This window comes from Crassostrea angulata, chromosome 7 (assembly GCF_025612915.1).
Source record: "Crassostrea angulata isolate pt1a10 chromosome 7, ASM2561291v2, whole genome shotgun sequence".
Taxonomy (NCBI): domain Eukaryota; kingdom Metazoa; phylum Mollusca; class Bivalvia; order Ostreida; family Ostreidae; genus Magallana; species Magallana angulata.
The window spans coordinates 40,075,218-40,098,326 of record NC_069117.1 but is presented as its reverse complement, the minus strand read 5'-3'; the positions used below and the strand labels follow the sequence as shown (position 1 = coordinate 40,098,326).

Sequence of the window (23,109 nt, the reverse complement as noted above, 5' to 3'; positions counted from 1 at the left end):
ATCCTATACAATACTACCACATTCCAGAATTGGCCAAATAAAAGCAAAATAAATTTTAAAAAATGCACTCCTGTCTAGTAAATGTTTCAGCATTCTTTAAAGATTTAAAGGGGCATTGTTACAATTTTGGGCAAACATTATTTTTCCGACTTTAATGCTTACAATGTTTCAGTAAGGCAGTTTTATTAGGCAACCAACATTTTAGTGTCATTTTTTGAATTATAAACAAGTTATAGAGCTTACAATTCTTTGGTATGTAAACAAAGATTCTGTTCAGATTTTGAATATTGAAGTAAAAATTGAAGTTTTATACCTAAAATGAATGTGTTAAACGTTCGAAAATGCTTATGTATGCTTTAAAAATTAATAATAAGAATTGAGAGCCCTGTATCTAGGTTATAATTCTACGACTGTCTTTCAATTTTGACTCTAGCTTAAAACTAGTTTATACTTCATTGAAATCAAACAATATTTAACTAATAAAAACATTTTAATAATTTTTAATATAAAAAACACACTGAATATTCAATCCACACAAACTTTGCAAAAACAATTTTAAAAAATAACAGTAACACCATTTAAAAGTTCCATTTTGAAAATGTCTGAAACGTTGTATACATGCGATAAATGCAATGTTTAATAAGTATAATTACATACACAACCGTTTTCCTTAGCTACAGAAACACATTTAATTAAACTTGCCCATGCAGATTTTGCCTCATGTATATATCCCTGAATTGGTGATGTCCTTATTTGAAACATAAAAAAAATTGGGAAACATATTGAGGTAGTAACTTATAAAACGACAAAAGACATTTTCAAATAAAATTGATAAACCAATTAGAAATGTATACCCTTACTTTATTTTAAAGATAATTAGAGAAAGTTATTTATATATAAAGTTAAATCTTTTTGTTAACAACCCCCCCCCCCCCACTTTTCATTGTTACCGTTTCTGTTCACCTCTATTTCCTTTCTACATTGTACAGAGATAGCGTGATAGATGCCATAAAATTTACGTACATTGTATCTATATATATCCTGACTATTCTTGAATAGAAAGACTGAAATATATAAAGATTTCGCGTAAACAGATATTAAGTTAATTATTCATTTTAACATTTGAGCCATTAGGCTTATCAATATCAAATGCGCATACACATTATGAGGCACGTAAAATTCGAAGTCAGTGGACTTCAGTGAGTCTCTGCAGAGCGTGCACGGAGAACAAAATACAACTCTTACATTTAAAAATTATCATATTTCAATCATATGAAATTCTCAAATATGTTTATAAGTACATGAAAATATGTTATAGGAATTTAACATATATACATGTAATACTCAGGTTACACACGTATTTGGTATTAATTGAACTTAATAACGGCAAGTCTTAACACTGATAGTTTTTTTTTTGAGTTTGTTGATATACTATCTCAATCTATATGAATTGTAAACAGGACATTTTAACATAAAGCGAAAAGCATATTCAATGCCATAATGATTTTAAAAAAGAACACCATCTTTAACTTTTCGCAATGGTTTTATATATACTGGGATTTTAGTCTCCATTTTGTCGTGCATCTTCTAAATTTCTGAGGTATAGGTTTAAGTAAATAAGGCTGCATACAAAATTTATCTACCTTATGTGAAAAAATATAACGTTTTAATTATTATATGACAATATACATATGTACATGTATAACATCTATATCAAATGCCTTGTTACGACTCATAAAATTCGTTGTAAATCAACCTTACAATCTAATGGAAAAACAAAACCTAACTTTACGTTATGTTTACACATGCTTGTCACTTATGTTTATAGTTTTTGTGAAACCCAACAATACTTTTTTCTTTCATTGACTTTTTTTTGGGATTTCTGTAAACAGGGGAAAGTTAACAATTTTTAAAGACAATTGATTTCTTTTATAAACTATTTGATCAGGTAATGACCAAATAAGCGCACCAATAAATTTTAATCGTTGTGAAAAGCTCATTTTTGGGGGCTTTTGTCTTTCCTCTTTTGCCTTGCATATTGTATTGGAAAAGTATTTGTCTTATTTTATATAAAAATGGACCATCTCCCATATCTGGCCAAGGTGTTCTTAAAAATGCATTTATGTCTTAATTCTGGTTTTAAATTTTACTTATTGATAAAGTGTGATAAACAAAATATAATAATTCACCGACGCAAACCACGGCTAATATTTTCGATATCGATCCTCTCCTATCTTGAATTATTTTCATTGGTTAAAGATGAACTCATGCATTATATTCAAGATTTCGATGAATTAGATGTTCAAGCAGCCACTTGTAGAAAAGAGCTATGCTGACTTTAATATACTGTTCAGGTGTGTAGGGTAGTTACGTATGAGAATCCCACCCACTTTTCTGTCAACCGGTCTTTATTCTTACTTTCACAAATTACATGTATAAGTTAGTTTTCTAAGTTCTGGTATAACCACTATTTTTCGGAAAGTGTAAAAAATCATTGGTTGACAGTTTGTAATTGTCTTTTTCATGGAAACATGATATGGAGATTAATCAATAAGATACGAGGCACTACCTCACCCCCCCCCCCCCCCCACAATCATGTTTGGTCGAGTATTTTTTCTGTTTTAGCCATATGTTGGATGAGTCTCTCTCTTTCTGTCTTACTCTTTCCATACCCCACCGACTCTTTAAAAACGATGATACGTACGTGTCTGATCACTTATTCACCCCAAGAATAGAGAAAAATCTGAAAGTTTAAGAATTGTTCCTATCAAAACTAATTTCTTATTTTCTTTGACATTTGTTAAAAAATGCCTGACTGGGAGTTGTAACAAAATGATTCACTTCAAAATCTGATATAATATAATGAGACAATATATTACGTTTATTTATATGTTATATCATTAAAATTATTCTTTTGGTAGATCAAAACTTATCTCGAATTTTAAACCAGAAAAAATATCTTCTGCAGTGAATTTTAATTCGGTCATGCCAAAAAACAATTTCTCTTCGACCAACGTTTCAATGTTTTGTTTGTTTGGTGAAAATGGGACCTGTAATGTGCCAAGCGATTTACAGTCTGGGTCATCCACAAACATAGGGTTCTTTTTTTCTGATATAAACAACCCACACTCTAAAACAATATTATCTCTGTTACAACAAACTCGAAAAAATTGGGATTTTGTAAACCCCGCCATGATTTTATCGCCCTTGGTAACGATCTTTGAAAAGACATCTCGACATCTTGATAACTTTCCACATTGGACCCTTTTCTCTTCTGGATGAATATCTTCGTTGAATTCGGGCCACGTCTGAAACCCATATGTATATCTTGCTGACCTAAGCGAGACAGCATCAGGGATATGGCCAGAATAAACAGCACCTTTCAAAACAGCCAAATCGCCCACTTCAGGTACAATGATAGAATAGTTACAAAAATTTTTCCTGACTGCATCTTGAACCAGTGGACATCCAGAAAAACAGCCAACCATAACAATAATTTTGACATCTCTTGCCTCAGATTCCTGGAAAATGTCATCCATATGTTTTACTATTGCATCGATAGTTTTTTTAAAGAAACCCCTGAAGAAGTCATTTTTCCACACAAGTTTCCCAGACATAAAAGACACATTATTTTTATGTGCATCATTTTTCTCAATGACTTCGTTGAAACTCTCGACGCTGTGAGACTTGGTGCATAATTTCAAAAGTGCGTGTGGTATTGGCATTCGAGTGCTTCCACTCTTGTCTGGTTTAATTGTTCGTTTCTTTGTTTCAAAACACCATGTGATATCCAGATAATCTTCCATGTGTTCACTTTTAAAGTTCTCCCATACCTTCTCCTCCACTAATTCTGATAAAAACTTGATAAATTGGTCATCTACAGCTTTTCCTCCCCATGGCCCTCCACTTGCTGGAAGAACTTCCTCCAAAGTGTTATCCTCACATTTCTGATGCACTGTTATATCTGCTGTGCCACCTAAGAGAAGATAAAAACATATCCTTGCATTATTGACATTTAGGGAATTCTGTAACAGCTACCAGATACATGAAAAACAAGGTATGTTCATTGGTACTAAGTACAATGGTATCATCATCAAAGATGGTTACAGTTCAGAAGTCAGTTCAGTAATATAAATATACCACTGATTGGAAGTTTAAATACAGCAGGCATTAGAGAAAGAAAAGGAGATAAGAATTAATGCGTTTTCACTACATGATCAATAATAACGTAGGCCACCATGATTTTAAATTAAGAAGAGGCATAAGTCCTTACTGATTATAATAACATCTTTTGCCCACTAGGTGCTTGTTAACAAATTCAAAATCAATGTTCAAATCTCTTATAGATACTGCATAAAACTTGACAGTTTTTTAAAACAACAATTAGAAACAATCATCAAGTTTTCTTTTTCCCCAAGGTTTGAAATATGGGGCATATTGATAAATTTGACCTTGAAAATTCGAGAAATAGGTCAGGGTCATAATTGTTTTGATATTTTTGAAAGGGGTCATGCAGCTATGTTTTCTACATCTATATATGGATGAAATTAGTATATTAAAGGAGTCTTACACATTTATTATGTCTTGAAAAATATTTTTTAAATGATAAATTACCTTGAGATTCAAAATAAGTCAAGGCAAAATATTTGCTGATTCTTAGATTTCACTCTATTCATATCAGTTTTAAGTCTCTCAGTCAAAGGGTTTTAAAGTTATCTTCTGGACAAAATTTGGGAATTTCTTAATTTGAACGTGATATAAAAAATTGTTCAAGGGAAAAAAACATGTTTTATTTTTACCTTAACCCATTCCTTACACACAGTTTAAATTAAGAATTTTTTTGACTGAGAGACTTAAAACAACGTTTTTCTTTGTTTCAAGTTCAAACTCCTTCTGTCAAAATACATGTATAATCAAGAAATGACTGAGATTTTTTTCTTATTTTATTTTAGAATCAGTATGTTAGGTCAAGGTAAAAATGTTGGTAGGTATTAGCTAGGTTCTATATCATCTATCTATGATACAAGTTTAAAGTATGTTTGATTAAAGAATAGCATGTTATGGCCAGGGCAATGGTTAATATGTTTGACATTGAAAAACCAGTTAGACCAAGGTACCATTTTTTGGAAGAATTTACCTGGTAGCTATGTTTTATATTATTTTGATATATGTGGTATAATTGTAAAAGCTGTTTGATAAAGCAATCTAATGTAATGGCCTTGACAATATAATCACTTTTCAAGATGAATGACCTACTATTCCATCGATAGTTTTTTTTAAAGAAACCCCTGAAGAAGTCATTGTTCCACACAAGTTTCCCAGACATAAAAGACACATTATTTTTATGTGCATCATTTTTCTCAATGACTTCGTTGAAACTCTTGACGCCGTGAGACTTGGTGCATAATTTCACAAGTGCTTGTGATATTGGCATTCGAGTGCTTCCACTCTTGTCTGGTTTGATTATTCGTTTCCTTGTTTCTAAGGTTTTTGCGATTTCTAGATAATCTTTCATATATTCTGTTTTGAATTCCTCCAATATCTTTTCTTTCACCAATTCTGATAAAAACTTTATAAACTGGTCATCGACAGATTTTGCTGACCATGGACCTACCCTGGTAGGAAGAACTTCGTCTAAAGTGTTATCTTCACATTTTTGATGTACTGTTATGTTTGCTCTGGAACCTAAGTTAAAGGGGCATGGTCCCAGTTTTGGGCAAAAATTATTTTTTTGATTTTAGTGTTTATAATGTTTCAGTAAGGCATTTTTAATAGGCAAACACAATTTGAGTGTCATTCGTTAAGTTATATGCGAGTTACAGAGCTTAAAATTCTTTGCAATGTAAACAAAGCATTTGTTTACATTTTGAATGTTGAAGTGAAAATTCCTGTTTTAGACCTAAAGTGAATGTGTTAAACGTTGGGAACTACTATTAATGCATAAAAGAAATACGAAGATAGACAAATCAGGATGAAAAAAGATATTATGCTGGTATATTGAACTTATGTAAACAAAAACAGGGCACGAGCCTTGTATACAATGACAGAGAATTGTGAGCCCTGTATCTTGCTTATATCTCTACTTATGACTCTCAAATTTCATTTGATCATTAGAAATGCATTCCTAAAGCAATGTAAATATTAAAAAAAGAAAAAATAGAATTTGACCAAAATCGTGACCATGCCCCTTTAAGATAATAAATATATTTAGACGCGTACTCTCAGTTTTGCAGGTTTACAGATCAGCATGGTACAGATAATGGTGTACATATTGATATTTTTAGTAAATTATTATTTATTTATATCGTTTAGTAAATAATGAGGTTTCATTCATATACGATGAATACCAATTCCCAAGGATTTGATCGACGAAATGAAATGTTTATTGTAGTACAATATTTAATAGCATACTGTATGGATCCCCAAGGATTTTAACTTACCAAGGGTCAATGATTTTAACAAGTTGACAGCTTTACGAACCATGCACTTGGTTTTCATCAAATTTTCAATCTTATTATGATAGTTTACTAATGTCAGAAAAATAACAGGGATATTTTCAAAATCATGATCGTTTAAAAAAACCTAAATGAGCCCCCCCCCCCCCCAAAAAAAAAATAAATAAAAGTAAATAAATAAATAATAATTTGATGTGGATTCTTGGTAAAAATTGGCCCAGTAGTTCTAATAAGAATAAAAAAAAGTTTACAAATAGAGAAAAAGACAGACGGATGGACATTGCAGGTGAACTTATGAAAACGTCAAACCATTTCATGTACAATACTTACTTTCAAGATGTACCAGCATGTATTTTGTGCCGGGCTTTACCACACCCAGCACTGGAGATGATGTGTCTTTTTCGGCAAACTTTAAATACTGGCAGTAAATAGATGCTGCTTCTGACTCCAGAACTATTGCCAAATATTCCCTTTTTATTCCTGCCTATGAAAGATACTGCAAATGAGAACTACATTTTGACTACAAGCAGTACAAATGTATAAGTCCAAGTGCGTATAAGTGCAGGGGTTTTCATTGCCTTCTCCTTCGGCCTTGCGAAAGTAATAATTGTCATTCAAATTAAGACCACGTGGTTTATTTGACCGTTTCAGTTTCACGGTAAAAATCGTGCCTCGTGTTTATATTCTATTTCCTAAAATCTGGGTACTTGTTGTCAAATACAAAATCTACACGTTTATTGATTTTAAACTTTATCTTTATTTTCATTTTTAATTGGTGAATAAAATGAGTTCTTCAGACGATTGCGACATTAGAAAATATACATGTAGTTTATTTCTGCTCTTGCACAAATTAATATGCCTAGTATATACATGGAGCAAACCCTCCCGCCGAACTTCTAACTACTAACCCATTTAATTTATTCATTAATTTCCGAGCGGGGGTTATTTTTTGATAATAAGCAATATAGTATATTTTTAGTCAAATTTCGATCTAGCATTACATTTTATTTTTTCGGAAACGCCTATATACAAGGGTTGATTCAAAAATAATGTCACGCTATACACCACGTTTCACACTGGCGCTGTATTGTATAACAATGATGCTTCAAAACTCTCCTTCTCAAAATTCTGATTTGAAGTAAAAGTTATTAAATTTCGTTGAACACTTAACAAAATATTGATGTTTATAGCAAGATAAATACGTGACATCACCGCGTCATTAATTTACGTCTTTATTTAGGTTTGTATTTATGTATAAATTGTATGCTTCAAAATTTGAAAAAGACCCAAACAATAGAATATTTTGAAACAGATATGTCATTGACTTTTTTAAAAAACTGTTTAAAAGAAATAGGGAACGTTACAGTCAATTTTGGATATATACACAATGCCTTTTGTCTCTAGATCAAGAATTTAAAAGACTGGGCATGCGAATGGTGATAGGGGGCATTTTTTGCTTCGATTGATACATCACAGGGGCATCATATCCGCTCTACACTCTATGACATATATATAAATAATACATGTGTATTATTTATATATATGTCATAGAGTGAAGAGCAGATACGATGCCCCTGTGGATACATCTACATGTAGAGATAACTAGAAAATGAACTGGAATTTCATTTCTGCAATTTACTTTCACCTTTCCATAGGGATGCGTTGAGCCAAATCTGGTTGAAATTGGACAAGTGATTTTAGAGAAGAAGTTTAAATGTGGTAAGTTTACATACGGACAGACAGACAGACAGACAGACGGACGACGGATAAACTGTGATCAGAAAAGCTCACTTGAGCTTTCAGCTCTGGTGAGCTAAAAATGAAAAAAAAATTGTAACATAGAGCATCATGGCCAATTTTTACAGAGTACTAAATTACGAAATTCTACCAGAACGCCTAAAGATCTAGAAATGACGTTGCCAGCGTGCGGCGACTATCTTTGCTACAAAACATTTTTCTTCAGAAATATTTATCATTTAATATTTATTCGTTTGATGAGATATCGTCGCTTCTGATTGGTCGAAAAATTACGTTGATACCTGCATCAATACAATTTTTGCCAGATCTACTTTTCTCAACTGTTCTGATCTAACACTATTTATAGAACGGGAATTTCCAAGATAAACACTGTCAACAAAATGTAAAGTTGTGTCTGTTTTATTGTCAGCAAACAAAATGCAGCCTTGTGAATATAAAAACTTGAAAGTTTAACCTTCAAAAATAAACAAAACACATTATTTGATTCACGAAATAGAAAATTAAGCGTCTTCTCACGATTTCGTCTGCTTGAGATCAATCAATATTTACAGCGAGGCTGGCTGTTCCTTTTCCAGGAATATTATAACGAACAAATAGGCCTATAAACTTTCACGGAAACACTGCTGTTCAAATTTGTTAGCGATAATTTTTAAATTTACACATGTACATGATCGGTCACCAGAATAAGCATCGCAAAGAAAAGCTATATGTAATGCATCAACTCCTTTGGCGGATTCCAAGCGGCAGATATACCATTTAAGTACTTCACTGGCTATCTAGTTACCAATGTTTACAAAAGTCGCTTATACATACTATTCTTTGTCGACAGCTATTTTCATCCACGATCGCCTTTCCTTGGATGGTTATGTCCAGTTGCATATTCCAGCGATCTCACATTAAACTAGTTTTATTACGAGTTTTTCTGCACAGTGAATAATATTACAAGCTATCGCATGTATTTTCCTTTCGTTTTAAATTCAGGCGGTTCAGATTTTAACTCACTATTTGTGTTTAATCCATTAAAGCTCAATAGCTCTGCATCAGCTGAAGGCGCATCCATTTTGACTATTGTTGCTGTTGTTGTTTTGTATTCATACGCGCCGCTTCATTTACATTATTTACATTTTTGATCGATGACACTTCACGTTTTTATTTGATTATAATGTTTCTATTGATCGACGTATCAAAGAAAAAATTGACCGGAAAAGTAGCGCATTGATGAAAAAGTTTTCCGGTCAATTTTTTCTTTGATACGTCAATCAATAGAAACATTATAATCTTCATTTCTTAAATCACAATGCATTAAAATTTTTTGAACTGAATTGAATTAGGTAGATAACGGATTTTTCATGATTTTATCGCATATTTAACATTAATTTTGGATCAACCCTCGTATATTTTTGTTTAGATATTAAGCACAAACGATATTATATTCACAGAACTATACAAAACACAGAACACGTTTGTATTTCGTGCGAAAAAAGACTAGCAAAAAAAAATTACGGTTTCATTCATTTAATTATAACCGTTTTAGATAAAAATTAAGCAAATTTGAAAACTATCAGTGATTTTAAGGTTTGTTTACATTTTTCCCGCGAGTATAATATTAGGCAACAATGGACTTGGAAATTGTTGAATTCCTATAAAATATGGACCATTTCATCATCACAAATTCCTGAAAATAAACATTTGACTGACAATCAATATATAATAGAGAGGTTGAGATTTAAAACGTGTACGGGTACGCGTACGTGTATTAAAACAAACGTACACGTACACGTTTTTGTAATTTATCAGTTGAGATTTCTTAACTTGTAGGATACATATGTGTACGTAAATCGACGCAGTTTTGTGACATGAATTTATTTAGTTAATTCCAAATAAATGGTAAATTTCTAATCAATTTTCATGCAAATGAAGTTTAAAAATCTATATAATGTATCACAAGAATACATTCACTCATCAATGAGATTTTATTTGTTCTAAAAAGCTACACGTTTGTACTTACGTGTAGACGACACTCTACAAGTTTAGAGAACGTGTATAAACCATGTCGTCACACAAACTGATGACGTAATACGCGAAGAATTTAGGTGATTCTCCTAGTTCACGTACACGTACCCGTACACGTTTGGAATCTCAACCTCCCTACTGTTGAAATATTTCACAAAAAGACGCATGATTGAAACAAAAGGTATACATTTGTATGTGCGATAATATAAACAAACGCTTGTATTAATAAGCATCATTGAGCATACACGTTATTTCAAATAGGTAAGAAATGAAAACAAACTGTAAAACAAATTTTAATTCCTTAACATCTTACTGAGTAACCAATGTAAAGATCACTGCGCAATTTTCTATCCAGAGATCTCAACAGGTAAAGTTTGTGCATAACGCCAAAATACCTAGCCATGCTCAAATCTAACGATGTCATAAGGTATTTTAGAAGGCCAGTGGAAAATTTGTATTGGTGTGTTTCCAAATTAGTATGTGTATTATTTTGTAATCGTTAATGCAAATTATTTCATGTATGTTTTTTCTCAATCATTCTGAATATTAGATATTCATCCATTGGTAATGCAAGCAAAGTTATTTTGGCAAGTCAAAATGAGAGTCCCAAAGATGGTTGTTCTTTATCTTCAGTGACAAACGATGTCGTACTTGGAAGTTCATTGATCATTCAGAAATGTTTAAAGCATAACTACATATTCTTGACATCTTTTTAAATGTTTGCATTATTGATCAACAGATTTTATGAAAGAGAACATGAACATCAATCTTTTAAATAAATCTTGTTAACTAAACATAATGAGAGAGATAGAGAGAGAGAGAGAGAGAAAGAAAGAGAGAGAATTTAACACCCATTTTTAAAGATTCCTTGATCTGCGCCAGACATAGTAATAGCATCGAATAGTGAAACAGACACCCATTTTTTATTAAAAGCATGCTATGGCACTGTTGCAACGCTCTTTGAACAATTAAGCACATTGAAATTTTTTTTCAAAGTGCGTTAGTTTTGAGACCAAGTCAACGCACTTTGAAATTTTTATTTTTTCAAAGTGCGTTGATATCGTCGATATTAACGCATTAAAAAAAATGTTAATGGTTTAGTGAAAATAGTTGATACTTTTATATACAATTAACGATTGTTTTAACCTTGTTTAGCTTAATTTGATATATTGCATTCTCAGCTAACTTGATAAACAGTTACTAGATGAGAATTTAGAGATGAGAAAGAGATGAGAATAGATGAGAAAGACAATATTGACAATTTACACAGAAAGAAAAATTCGGGAGGTTTGAATAATCCAAATATGACATAAACTTCATCGCTTAGCAACTGCATTTTCCTTTTTTGGAGTATATGCAGCAATTTTACCTCCTATCTGGTATATTGGGCTATACCCGAACGAATATTTATATATATGAATAATGTAGATCAATATGTATAATATATTTCAACTGCAAATATAATATGAAAAAGGATACCTTAGTTCTGTTTATCAAAAACAATATGATCTTTTAGAAGATCAGTGTGAGAAAATTAACCCACATCCTAATGCTTTTTTAAAGTTTATAATAATTGAATGTTCTTTAATGTTAATATTCTTTTATTGGAGTGATTTATTTGATTAGAATACGAAAAGAAGGTTACTGTTGAAACACATATATTCTTTAACATACCAATGGAGAAATTATTGTTCGGTTCGTTTTTTCCATAACACTGCATGTACTTATACCGAGCGTATTTCTTTTACCGATTTTTTAATGTTTACCCAAAGTTGCTGAATATCATATGTTTTGGAAGGAAGAATGAGGGGTAGGGGACCTTCTTCTTGTAATCAATTAAATGATCCACTGGTAATTGACCTGTATCTATGGTTAACCCCCACCCCCATCCCCGTTCTTAATTCGGTAAATTAGATTCATGCACGAGTGTTAACAAATTATCATACTATCAACAAATTAGAAATTCAGTTCCAGAATTTGTGATATGAAAATATATTTTCATAGTGCGTTAAGAGTGTCGATACCAAAAAATGTTGATGTACCTTCATAATGCACTTTGAAAAAAAATTTCAAAGTGGGTTAACTTGGTCCAAAAGAGCTAGAACCACGAAGCATCAAAATGTGCTTTAAAATTTTCACAAAACTAAAGTTTGACACAATATAAATTGTTATTACTTATAATGTAATATTCTGCTTCTATGCATATGAAATTTTTTCAATTTGGCCCCACCGTTTAGCACATGCGCATCATCAAACATACTATGGTCGTTAAAAATAGCTGAAAATTGTCGATCTTTTTGCAGTATTTCCCCAAATTTGAATGTGGCCACACTTGAGTACCTCTCTGAAACTTTTAAACCTGATAGATATTGCATAAATGATTCTGCCTGCAAAATTTCGTAGAGGTACTCAAGTGTGGCAATATGTATTTTACAAATTTTAAAAATTTTAGTAACAGAAAATAAAACAGACCACTCTATTTTAGGGTAATTATTTGCTTACTTTTTATTGAAATAGCACAATTTAATTAATGTTATTTACATCTACCAAGCATAATTTCCTCTATTTCTTACGGAGTCTTATAGTTAATTCATAGCTCTATAGAAACAGCCAGACTGAAATCTGCACGCCCTATTTATCGATTGGTCGAAATCTACAGCGGCTGAAAGTGACAAGACTGAAATTGACACGCCCTGTTTATCGATTGGTCTGAACCTACAGCGACCTTAGTAAAATTCCGGACTGCACGAAATTATCATGACAATGCCAGACTCAAAGTCTCACAGGAGACGATTTGGCTGTTTCTTTTAGCTGACGTACTTTTGTACGTTAACAGTAATTTAGTGAATTTTACTAACTTTTCATATTCAGTTTATTAATTAGTTAAAGAAATATGTTAATATAAACAATAAAATGCTTTCTTTGATGATTCATGCGAGTTATGTGGGAAGCGATCATTGCAGGAAAAATTTACATAACCCGCTCATACAAAGAAAAAGAACATTTGTGATTATTTACAAAATCATCATTTTATTAAATATTTGAGGAAGAAATGCATATAAACTGAACTTAAAATTTTTTGTCTAGTAATTTTAATACTGTGTAATCATGCTTACATCGTGCATCATCAATGACGTCATAGTTTGACGTTTGCGACGTCAGTTGAATCTGTACATGGAATCTTGAGTTCTTTGAGTATTTTGCTAATAGAATTTACCAGTAAAGTCTGTATTTTTTAAAAGCATTATTTCTATTTACCACGGTATTATTCAATTGCAGCAGAATATTAGATACATGAACATTGCTAACAAACAGAAAAAATTAAATTATGGCAAAGTTAACATTGAACGTACGTAAGTAAATATATGTTCCTATACCTTTATGTAGAATAAGCGATAGCATTTATAAGTAGCTAGTTGTGGGTTTTTTTGGTCAAACAGTGAAATGCATTAAACGATAGGAAAGACGCAAGATTTTTTTTACACAAGTGTTTCTGAATACCGCGGTAGAATAAGACAGTCGATATCACGTGTAAACATGTACATATGATAAATTTAACTTATTCCGTCAAAAAAGTTGATTATTTAATTCCCAATGCATACGTCTTTTCGTTATCAGCCACATGTTGATCAGTATTTATTCGTCGCGTGGTCAATGTATTTCCGGTACACCGTTACAGTGTGCATTTACACTCCTTTCTTAAAGATTGTGTCCGTTTCGATGAAGACGGCTTTTGGTATACACAGCTTAGAATACATTATCAGCATGTGCACTATATAGAAGTCTAATCCTAATTGTAATGTCTTTGTTGATAATTTGTCCAACAGAATAAAAAATCACCCTAAATGTGTATACATCGGTGACTTAAGCCTATAGAATTCTCGATTGAAATTATCTTCGATTATTTTATGCGTATTAAATCTAATTAACGTACAGTAATATATACAGTATTGCCGAACTTAAAACAAAATTTGACCTAAAATCTTATTTCCTCAACCATGCAAGTTTACATAAAGCCATTAAAGCTGCAATGAAAAATTTAAATATTAAACCCGTCAGTGAGAATCCTAAACCCAGTATACCATCTAATATTGTACCATTTTGTTCTTCAAGAAAGGAACCAAACCTATGTACAACATTCTTTGTAAAGGACAAGTTATACCATTTGGACAATGTAAATGGAAAACAAAATTATGGTATGCCTTTTCAGTGTACAAAAAGCTCTAAACTCCTATGGTTACAATACAGAGTTAATCAGTTCATACTGACAACCATTACCACTCTTTATGAATATTGCAAAAAAGACATAAAACTATGCTCATTTCGAACCTAGAGGATGAAACTATAAAACATTTGATGTGGGATTGTACCAAATCACAAGAACTTCTATCTATATTTAAAAATCATTGCTTAGATAACAGGAAATCTTGCATCAGATGCCAAAGAAGAAAATATTATCAATGGTCATTTAATCATATCTCTATAGAAAACGCTGTTTGAATGAAACCCTAACATTTCAAGCATTACTTTCAGATATTAGAACACATCTCACCACTGTAAAATACCTTGATACAAAAAAGGTAAGTTTGAAAACTAGAACAGAAAATGGCAGAAATGGTTATTTTTTTTTAAGGTAATAAGGTGGTCAAAACATTTTGGTTTTTTGTTCTGTTTTGTTTTTTCTTATACCTCCCCTTTTGAAAATCCTGTTAGTGTTTAACACATTTAATAGAAACCCCAGGCAAGAACACATACCACACTTGTCGTTCTGTTTTTAGTTACAATTATTCAGCCTTTCCATCCCTGGCTTCAGTCTCTTTATTGATATTATGTAAATACTTTCCTTTTTTTCACATATCTTTAAAATGTTGATTAGTTTTATATCAAGTACAGCAATGTTATTTCATTTCAGGTGCACCCTTTCCTCTCTTCATACCCTTTACCTATCTGATTTCCCTTCTTAGTTCTTACCAATGAATTTTGTACAAAATGTTCATGAGAAAGAAGATTTATATTTTATTGTTCTCAAATTTCAAAACTACCGGTATCTCATGATCATCAAAAATGTTGATATTTATATGTATTACTTTGTTAATAAAAAAAAAGTATCGTGAACTTTCATTCGAGCACCTCTGGATTTAATACATACTTAGCGACGATTAAAAAAACACTCCGGACACATTCGCTGGGATGTCCTTACAAAGAAAACAAGCTGTTTTACATAATTCAATTGTCTGCATGTGAAAGAGCTATTTGAAATGACTTGTCACTGATATGCATCTTTTAAAATCTTTTCTTTTTAACTTATTTTCTTTTCAGTTTTTTAAAGTAATTAAGTGAATATGCTACGTGATTGCTATGTGGTTGGGTTGTTTCTCTTATATACATACAAGAAGTAGGCGTCACATGCTCTTTAATCTATACTACACTGTACTATATTAAAATAATAGACTCAAATTTATTGGCTTTACTACCGAGAAATCGGAAGAGTACATTCTTGTTTTATATATTTTAAACATCACTGGTACTTGAAGATTGCCAATTTGTTTTTAATTTTTCTCAATCAAGCTTCGCCAATTAATAATCAACGAAAATTCCTTTAAAAATTCGGAAATTATCTGAACTTTTTTGGTTTTTACAATCTTGCACATGCGCATTACATTCACGCTAAATCACGGGAGGCTCTTTAGTTTATGTTTCCACAATGTCACATTTGCATGGATAAACTCAGAAACGATATTACAAGTACGTGTAAATTTTCATTGAAAATTTGTCATATTCTGTTTATCAAAGGAATACGGGAGATAACTCTAACTCACTGCATTTAATATGAAATATCCCGAGAGTTCTGAATGTCAACATGGTGGAGTAAAAAACGATGGTGAAAAAGAGTTGAATTCTTCATTTAAATGAATAAGGTTTTTAGGTGAAAATTTGACTGTTATTTTCAATGCAGCCTCATTAATTTTTTCCAAAATCGTTTCGGAGCGATTCTGCATTTTTTTTTGCTTTATTACGGGTATATGGGAGGCATCTTAACTGTGGTGAAGGCCTGTTCCGAGACACAGTTAGATTATTCTTACTAAGCAGAGTGTAGTGAAATTAATAGCATTATTGTAGTCTTAAATTTTGGTTATGTAAATGTCAACAATACGGTGTGTCGAGGTATCTATTTCGTAAATATCCGATATCAGGTGCAATGTCAACCCATGCACACACGGGTCAAAGTCTAGTAATGTATTTATACATGTAACTTGACTTACGTAATACAACTGCGTACTAGTTTCTTTTTTCCCAAACAAGTTTATTTGACATTTTCCAAGACACTGATAACTTATTCAATTAATTCGAGCGTAAATAATCGTCATACACGAATCAAATGTGTTCCACATATTCGATACCTCTATTCTAATAATTTGTTACAGCAAAAATTTAAGGTGGCACGAGACAGTCATGCCGATGCTGACATTTGCTGATGTCATGATACATGTCCCTGTAGCCAGGAGATGTGTGTCCTCTAAATTCTGGCACAATTGCCCCTTATGAAGCAAGTAAAATTTTCTCTATACATAGTGGTTTTTCCGAGATTTTGATCCTCTCATGTTTCCCCATGTTTATCATTTATTTTTAAGGCATCCCCAGCTAATTGTCTGAGAAGAGTTGACAATCCGTTCCATATACATATCGAAGCTTTACCTGTTCGAAACTTACCGGTCTCTGATTTACTGATTTTCTGATTGTCCCATCCACTACTTTTCGTTTTACCTACTGCTGTAACTTGCAATTCAATTACTTGTATGTTTATCTTTATGCCACAAGAACCAGCTAAATAGAAAAATTATTGTTCAAATTTTCTTACATTTACCGCGGCTTCTCTCACTATCAGTTTAGCATTTTCTTCACCAGTGGTAGGAACAGTAAAGACATAGTCAATGTCATCATCAGGAATTCCCATTATCCTTTGATGTACGATTTTCTTTACACATCTGATGAAATGTTCCAAGACCAATATTGCTTTAAGAGATCTTCCTCTGACATCACAGCATAACGTATGTCGTTTAATATCCTATAGATAAATCAAAGTTAAACACATTAGTTTTTAATTATTATTTTTCGTCAGTTGTTGTGAAATGAATACTTTGCCAAACGAGAGAGAGAGAGAGAGAGAGAGAGAGAGAGAGAGAGAGAGTTTACTTACACTTTGACGGAGAATTTTCGTGAAATGTTTAAAGAAATGGTAATCATTGTCACCGTCTTCTAATTCTGAGTATTTGTCCTCAGCCTCGTATCCAATTAAAGATTCTGTGAAATCTCTCTTCAAGAGGAGACAGGTGGGAGCCTTATGAGTGATTAAAGATACAGATCTGCCAGTCCAAACTTGCGTAAACGGCTGTCCCCATGCATTTTTCAAAGAGAAGGCAAAACGGAAAAACGTTGAGCCACACTGGATTGCAGCAACCATCAACCTCGTAGATTTGCTCATTATCTCCATATTTAAGATGACTTTAAGTCACGTATTCTATCTGTTTAGAAAAGGATTTATTGCCTGGCTAAAGCTGGTTACTGCTCGTAAATAGACACAGGTACCTAGTAAATAAACACACCTCGATTTCGTTGCACTCGACTTGGTTCCGGCCTACCCAAAATGCTCCGCACAGTAGGATAAAGAAATACACAAAACTGTCATATAACGTCTCCTCTGCGCCGTCTCATATAGCATGTCACGATATTTCAAACATTACCTGTCAACCTTGTTAGTTAAAAAATTGTTAAATTTATCCCTATCGTCAATGTATGAGAATGTGTTGTCGGTTTGTACATTCTCCAAATTCTTTCATAAATAATCAAGTTTGCAAACACAAAATCATTTTCTATTTGCAAATCATACGACCAATTACTTTATCAAATTATTGACAGCAGAATTATTGACAGCAGAATGCCTACTCTAAAAAGGCGTAAAATTAAGGCTTCTTCAAAAGCAACTTTATTTTGCCCGTGCGGAGTATGCAGGAAAAAAGGCCAGAAAGCTAGCATTTGTTGCGACATTTGCGACGTTTGGTATCATCCTCATTGAGAAAATTTGAACCTGCAAAAATTTGAGATGTTTAAATTTTCGAATTCCCTTTAATATACGTGCACTAGCTGTTTTTTTCCGGAGAAAACGACCCATATTCTTTTACAGCAGTTTTGTTGAGATTAGATGAGGTATGTACAAAACTATTTATGATAAGTTATCTTTTACAGTAAATATCATTTGAAATTCTGAAGTCTAAATCAGCGCGGTAACAAGTACAAACAATGCCTGTGAGTCCATGAACAATATTTTGAAGCTGTCAACCAATTGGAAAACATGCAAACTCCCAGAGCTCGTCAAAAGCTTCATAAAATTGTTCAGTTGCAGTATCGGGATATTCGACGTGCTCTGTACGGTAAAGGGAACTATGCAATGACGCCCTGGACACGAAAATTGCAAGTCAGCCATGTTGCTTGGAATACAAAGAGTGCTGTGGAAAAGGACGCATTGATGAAGAAATTTCAAAGATACACCCTTAGGAAGGAAAAAGAAATCTCATCATCAGATGGAAACCTTAAGATCCCTAAAACGCCAACTACTGCCAGAGAGCCAAACCAGAAGAAGCGGATACGAAGTACCAAGACCACTACAATTAAATTTGAGTGACGTTACACTAAGGTATGTATACAATTTATGGTATATTGTGAAATATTTGTAGATTTTCATATTAAAATAACGCAACTTATTACAAATTCAATTTATTGTACATGATGAAATGTTTGTAAATAAATGTATTCATATTAAAATAACGCAAATTACAACAAATTCAATGAAGTTTGTATATATTATGTCTAATAAACATTTTTTCAGATTAAGTTGTTTTTTAAGGTCTTCCGTTTCCAACGGAAGACCTTATAGTGATTGTAATGTTTCTTCTTCTTATTATTATTATTATTTTTTTTTGTCCGTTTTTTGTCCACAAGATTTCTCAGAGATGGCTGGATGGATTTTCTTGAAATTTTCAGGACTGACAGAAAATTATAATATCTCCAGGCGTTTTTTTCATTTTTTCAAAATTCACTTCCTGTCGTCCGTTTCCTGTCCCGCGACAAAAAGCTATGGACAATGAGATCTCAGAAACGATAAAGACTTGAACATCCAAACTTTGAGGGATGATAGACCTATAGCTGTAGATGTGTTTAAACTATTTTGTTTTGTTCGTCGTAACTTCCGGTCGTCACCGGAAGCTCTTCAAAAATTATGCTTTTACGCATTTAATATATTTCTCGGAGAATTGAAATATAAGTATAAATGCTTACATATGTCATCTATCCGATGATTAATAAACATAAAAATTCTACTTCCGGTGAGATATCTCAAATATCTCATGAAGCCTTTTTAAGGTCTTCCGTTTCCAACGGAAGACCTTATAGTTTTCGTACTGTTTCTTATTATTATTATTTTTTTCCCAAAATTTTGTGCACGCGATATCTCGAAAACTATTCGGCCGATTTCGACCATTTTTTCACAGATGATTGCCAGTGGTCATAATTCTAGAAGTTTTTTGAAATTTTGAAATCGGCACTTCCGGTTCCGATTTACGGCCGATTTTGTCAGTTTTTACGACCCATTTTGTGCAGACATAAACTCAGAGACTATCAGAGATAGGAATATGAAATTTTCAGGATAGGTAGACCATATGTTAAAGTTGTGCACAATGTAGTTTTTTAGCGCCAGTGGCGCCTTTTCTAGGAGCTCGCATAGGCTCGAAAATTAGGTACGAATTTCGAATCAAATTTTTCATACGTTTTGATCTGTATCTTTTTATGAGTTGATATTTTGTTTAAACATATATAACAAAAGTGGTAGATAATCAAAAGTCCTTTCCAACAAAATCAAGAAATAGGGGCTGGCCCCTTAAATTAGGGGCCAAGACACTCATAAACTCTATTACAAATAATTTCAAAACGATAAAGATTTTGTAATGCATTACAGAAGCAAAGTTGTTGACCGTAACAATATCTCTCAGGCAAGATCGTTGCTACGCCCATTCATTACGTAATTAGGGATTTTTAGGGGCCAAAGTACTAAAACTTTGACACAATTTATCTAGAAAAATAGACATATTGCTTGCATTGATGATTTTAATCGATTCCATTAATCAAAACACCAATGTCTGTCCCCATTAAGGATCTAGAGGGCTGGCCCCTAAAATATTCAATCATTTGTATCTAAAAAATGAACAACAATTCTAGATAAGTGTAAGAACAAAAAATGTTAGTATTCGTGAGACCGTTCAAATGAACTCAAGAAAATAGGACTGGCCCCTTTAATTAGGGGCCAAGATACTCGTAAAGTCTATTACAAATAACTTAAAAACGATAAAGATTATGTAATGCATAATAGAAACAAAGTTGTTGGTCGTAACAATATCACTTTGTAAAACGAATTTCTAAACCAATTAATAACGTAATTAGGGATTTTAGGGGACTAAAATCTTAAACCTTAAATGTGCTGTATGTGAAAACGCAAAACTCTTTGTTAAGCATTTCAAGGGATATTGACAATCGTATGCATCATCTGAAAGGGAGTGGTTGAGGGGGAAATTTGAAATTTCATTTATATTTTAATCGTATCGTTTAAAAATTGAACGGAAGACCTACTCGTTACTCGTAACGAGATCGTATCTAGTTTAAAGTAAATGTTTGAACCCCGAGATCTCAGAAACTGTAAGTGATCAAAACACGAAACTTACAGGGATGATAGACATTTGATAGAAGATGTGTTTAACCGTTTTTATTTTGTCGACCGTCACTTCCGGTCCACACAGGAAGAGTTCAAACAAATCAAGTTTTTTAAAAAGTTAACTCGATTTTTCAGAGATGCATGGATGGATTTTCTTGAAATTTATAGGACTGATAGAGAACGAAAATATCTCCAGGTATTTTTTTCATTTTTTCAAAATTCCCTTCCTGTCGTCCGTTTCCTGTCCCGAGACAAAAAGCTATGGACAATGAGATCTCAGAAACGATAAAGACTTGAACATCCAAACTTTGAGGGATGATAGACCTATAGCTGTAGATGTGTTTAAACTATTTTGTTTTGTTCGTCGTAACTTCCGGTCGTCACCGGAAGATCTTCAAAAATTATGTTTTTACGCATTTAATATATTTCTCGGAGAATTGAAATATAAGTATAAATGCTTACATATGTCATCTATCCGATGATTAATAAACATAAAAATTCTACTTCCGGTGAGATATCTCAAATATCTCATGAAGCCTTTTTTAAAGTAAATGTTTGAACCCCGAGATCTCAGAAACTGTAAGTGATCAAAACACGAAACTTACAGGGATGATATACATTTGATTGAAGATGTGTTTAACCGTTTTTACTTGGTCGACCGTCACTTCCGGTCCACACAGGAAGAGTTCAAACAAATCAAGTTTTTTAAAAGTTTTACTCGATTTTTCAGAGATGCATGGATGGATTTTCTTGAAATTTTATAGGACTGATAGAGAACGAAAATATCTCTAGGCATTTTTTTCATTTTTTCAAATTTCCTTCCTGTCGTCCGTTTCCTGTCCCGATAAAAAGCTATGGACAATGAGATCTCAGAAACGATAAATACTTGAACATCCAAACTTTGAGGGATGATAGACCTATAGCTGTAGATGTGTTTAAACTATTTTGTTTTGTTCGTCGTAACTTCCGGTCGTCACCGGAAGCACTTCAAAAATTATGTTTTTACGCATTTTATTTGTTTAACACTGAAATGATATAAAGGTATAAACGCTTTCATATGTCATCTATCCGATGATTAATAAACAAAAAAAATTACTTCCGGTGAGATATCTCAAATATCTCAGGTAGTCTTTTTAAAACAAATATTATGACAGCGAAGTCTCATAAACTGTAAGTGACCAAGACACAAAACTTACACGGATGATAGACATTTGATAGAAGATGTGTTTAACCGTTTTTATTTTGTCAACCGTCACTTCCGGTCCACACCGGAAGAGTTCAAACAATTCATGTTGTTTAAGAGATTTACTGCTTCTGTTTGACAAAGTAAGACAAATTGATAGTCAATTAAGTCCTGTTGTCTAATGGTTATGAAATACTGAGAGAAGCAATGTCTTACAGTTAAATTGATACATGTATATCAAAACGGAAGACCTTTTTGTTGCTTTTGCAACAAGAGTCTAGTTTTTTTTATTTTTTTCAATGATTTAGTTAATTGTATAAAATATAACGATTTTTGTTCAATGTTTATAATAACATGCCTTATTTTTTCCTAATTTTTCATAGATCAATGTTTTATTCGCTATTTTTAGTCCTAATTTTTAAATCATCTTTATTCCTTTAAAATTAATTATTATCTAACAGATACCAGCAACAACCTCATCCCTAGATTAAAATTGTTGTAACGATTTTTTATGAATGTATATTATATATATTATATTATTATTATATATTATATATGATATATACTGTGGGGTATTTCTGCTAGCCGTGTATATTTTTATACTGGAATTATCGTTCTTCTTTTGCTCACTCGGTTACTTTTATACAATTGAGTAAATGTGAAAAAATCGTAATTTCTTAACAGATTTCTATTAAACTAACATACCCCCCCCCCCATCACAGCAAATTCAATATGGCTGACGCTATGGTAAGTGTATGGGGACATACTTTACACCACGATGTCTCTTTCAATTTGCTGTGTTGGTTTAGAAATTTTTATGTTTTACGAATCTTTGAGGTAAGATTGAACAGCAAATGTAGTATTTCAAAGATGGCATTGACTATTTACGGAATAATCCACGGATGTAAGCGGCGAGACAAAACCATGTAATTGCGCAATAA

The 23,109-nt window shown here is 32.4% G+C and overlaps 1 protein-coding gene across 1 annotated transcript; it reads right to left on the bottom strand.

Moving 5' to 3' along the window:
* Positions 1-2,663: 2,663 nt before the first annotated feature.
* Positions 2,664-17,718, bottom strand: LOC128156995 (heat shock 70 kDa protein 12A-like). Its single transcript, XM_052819339.1, has 4 exons — positions 17,425-17,718; positions 17,086-17,292; positions 6,786-6,939; positions 2,664-3,976 (listed from the first exon to the last, which is right to left on the bottom strand). Exons 1-4 carry the CDS (start codon positions 17,716-17,718, stop codon positions 2,907-2,909), a joined length of 1,725 nt encoding a protein of 574 aa, XP_052675299.1. The 3' UTR covers positions 2,664-2,906.
* Positions 17,719-23,109: the final 5,391 nt, after the last annotated feature.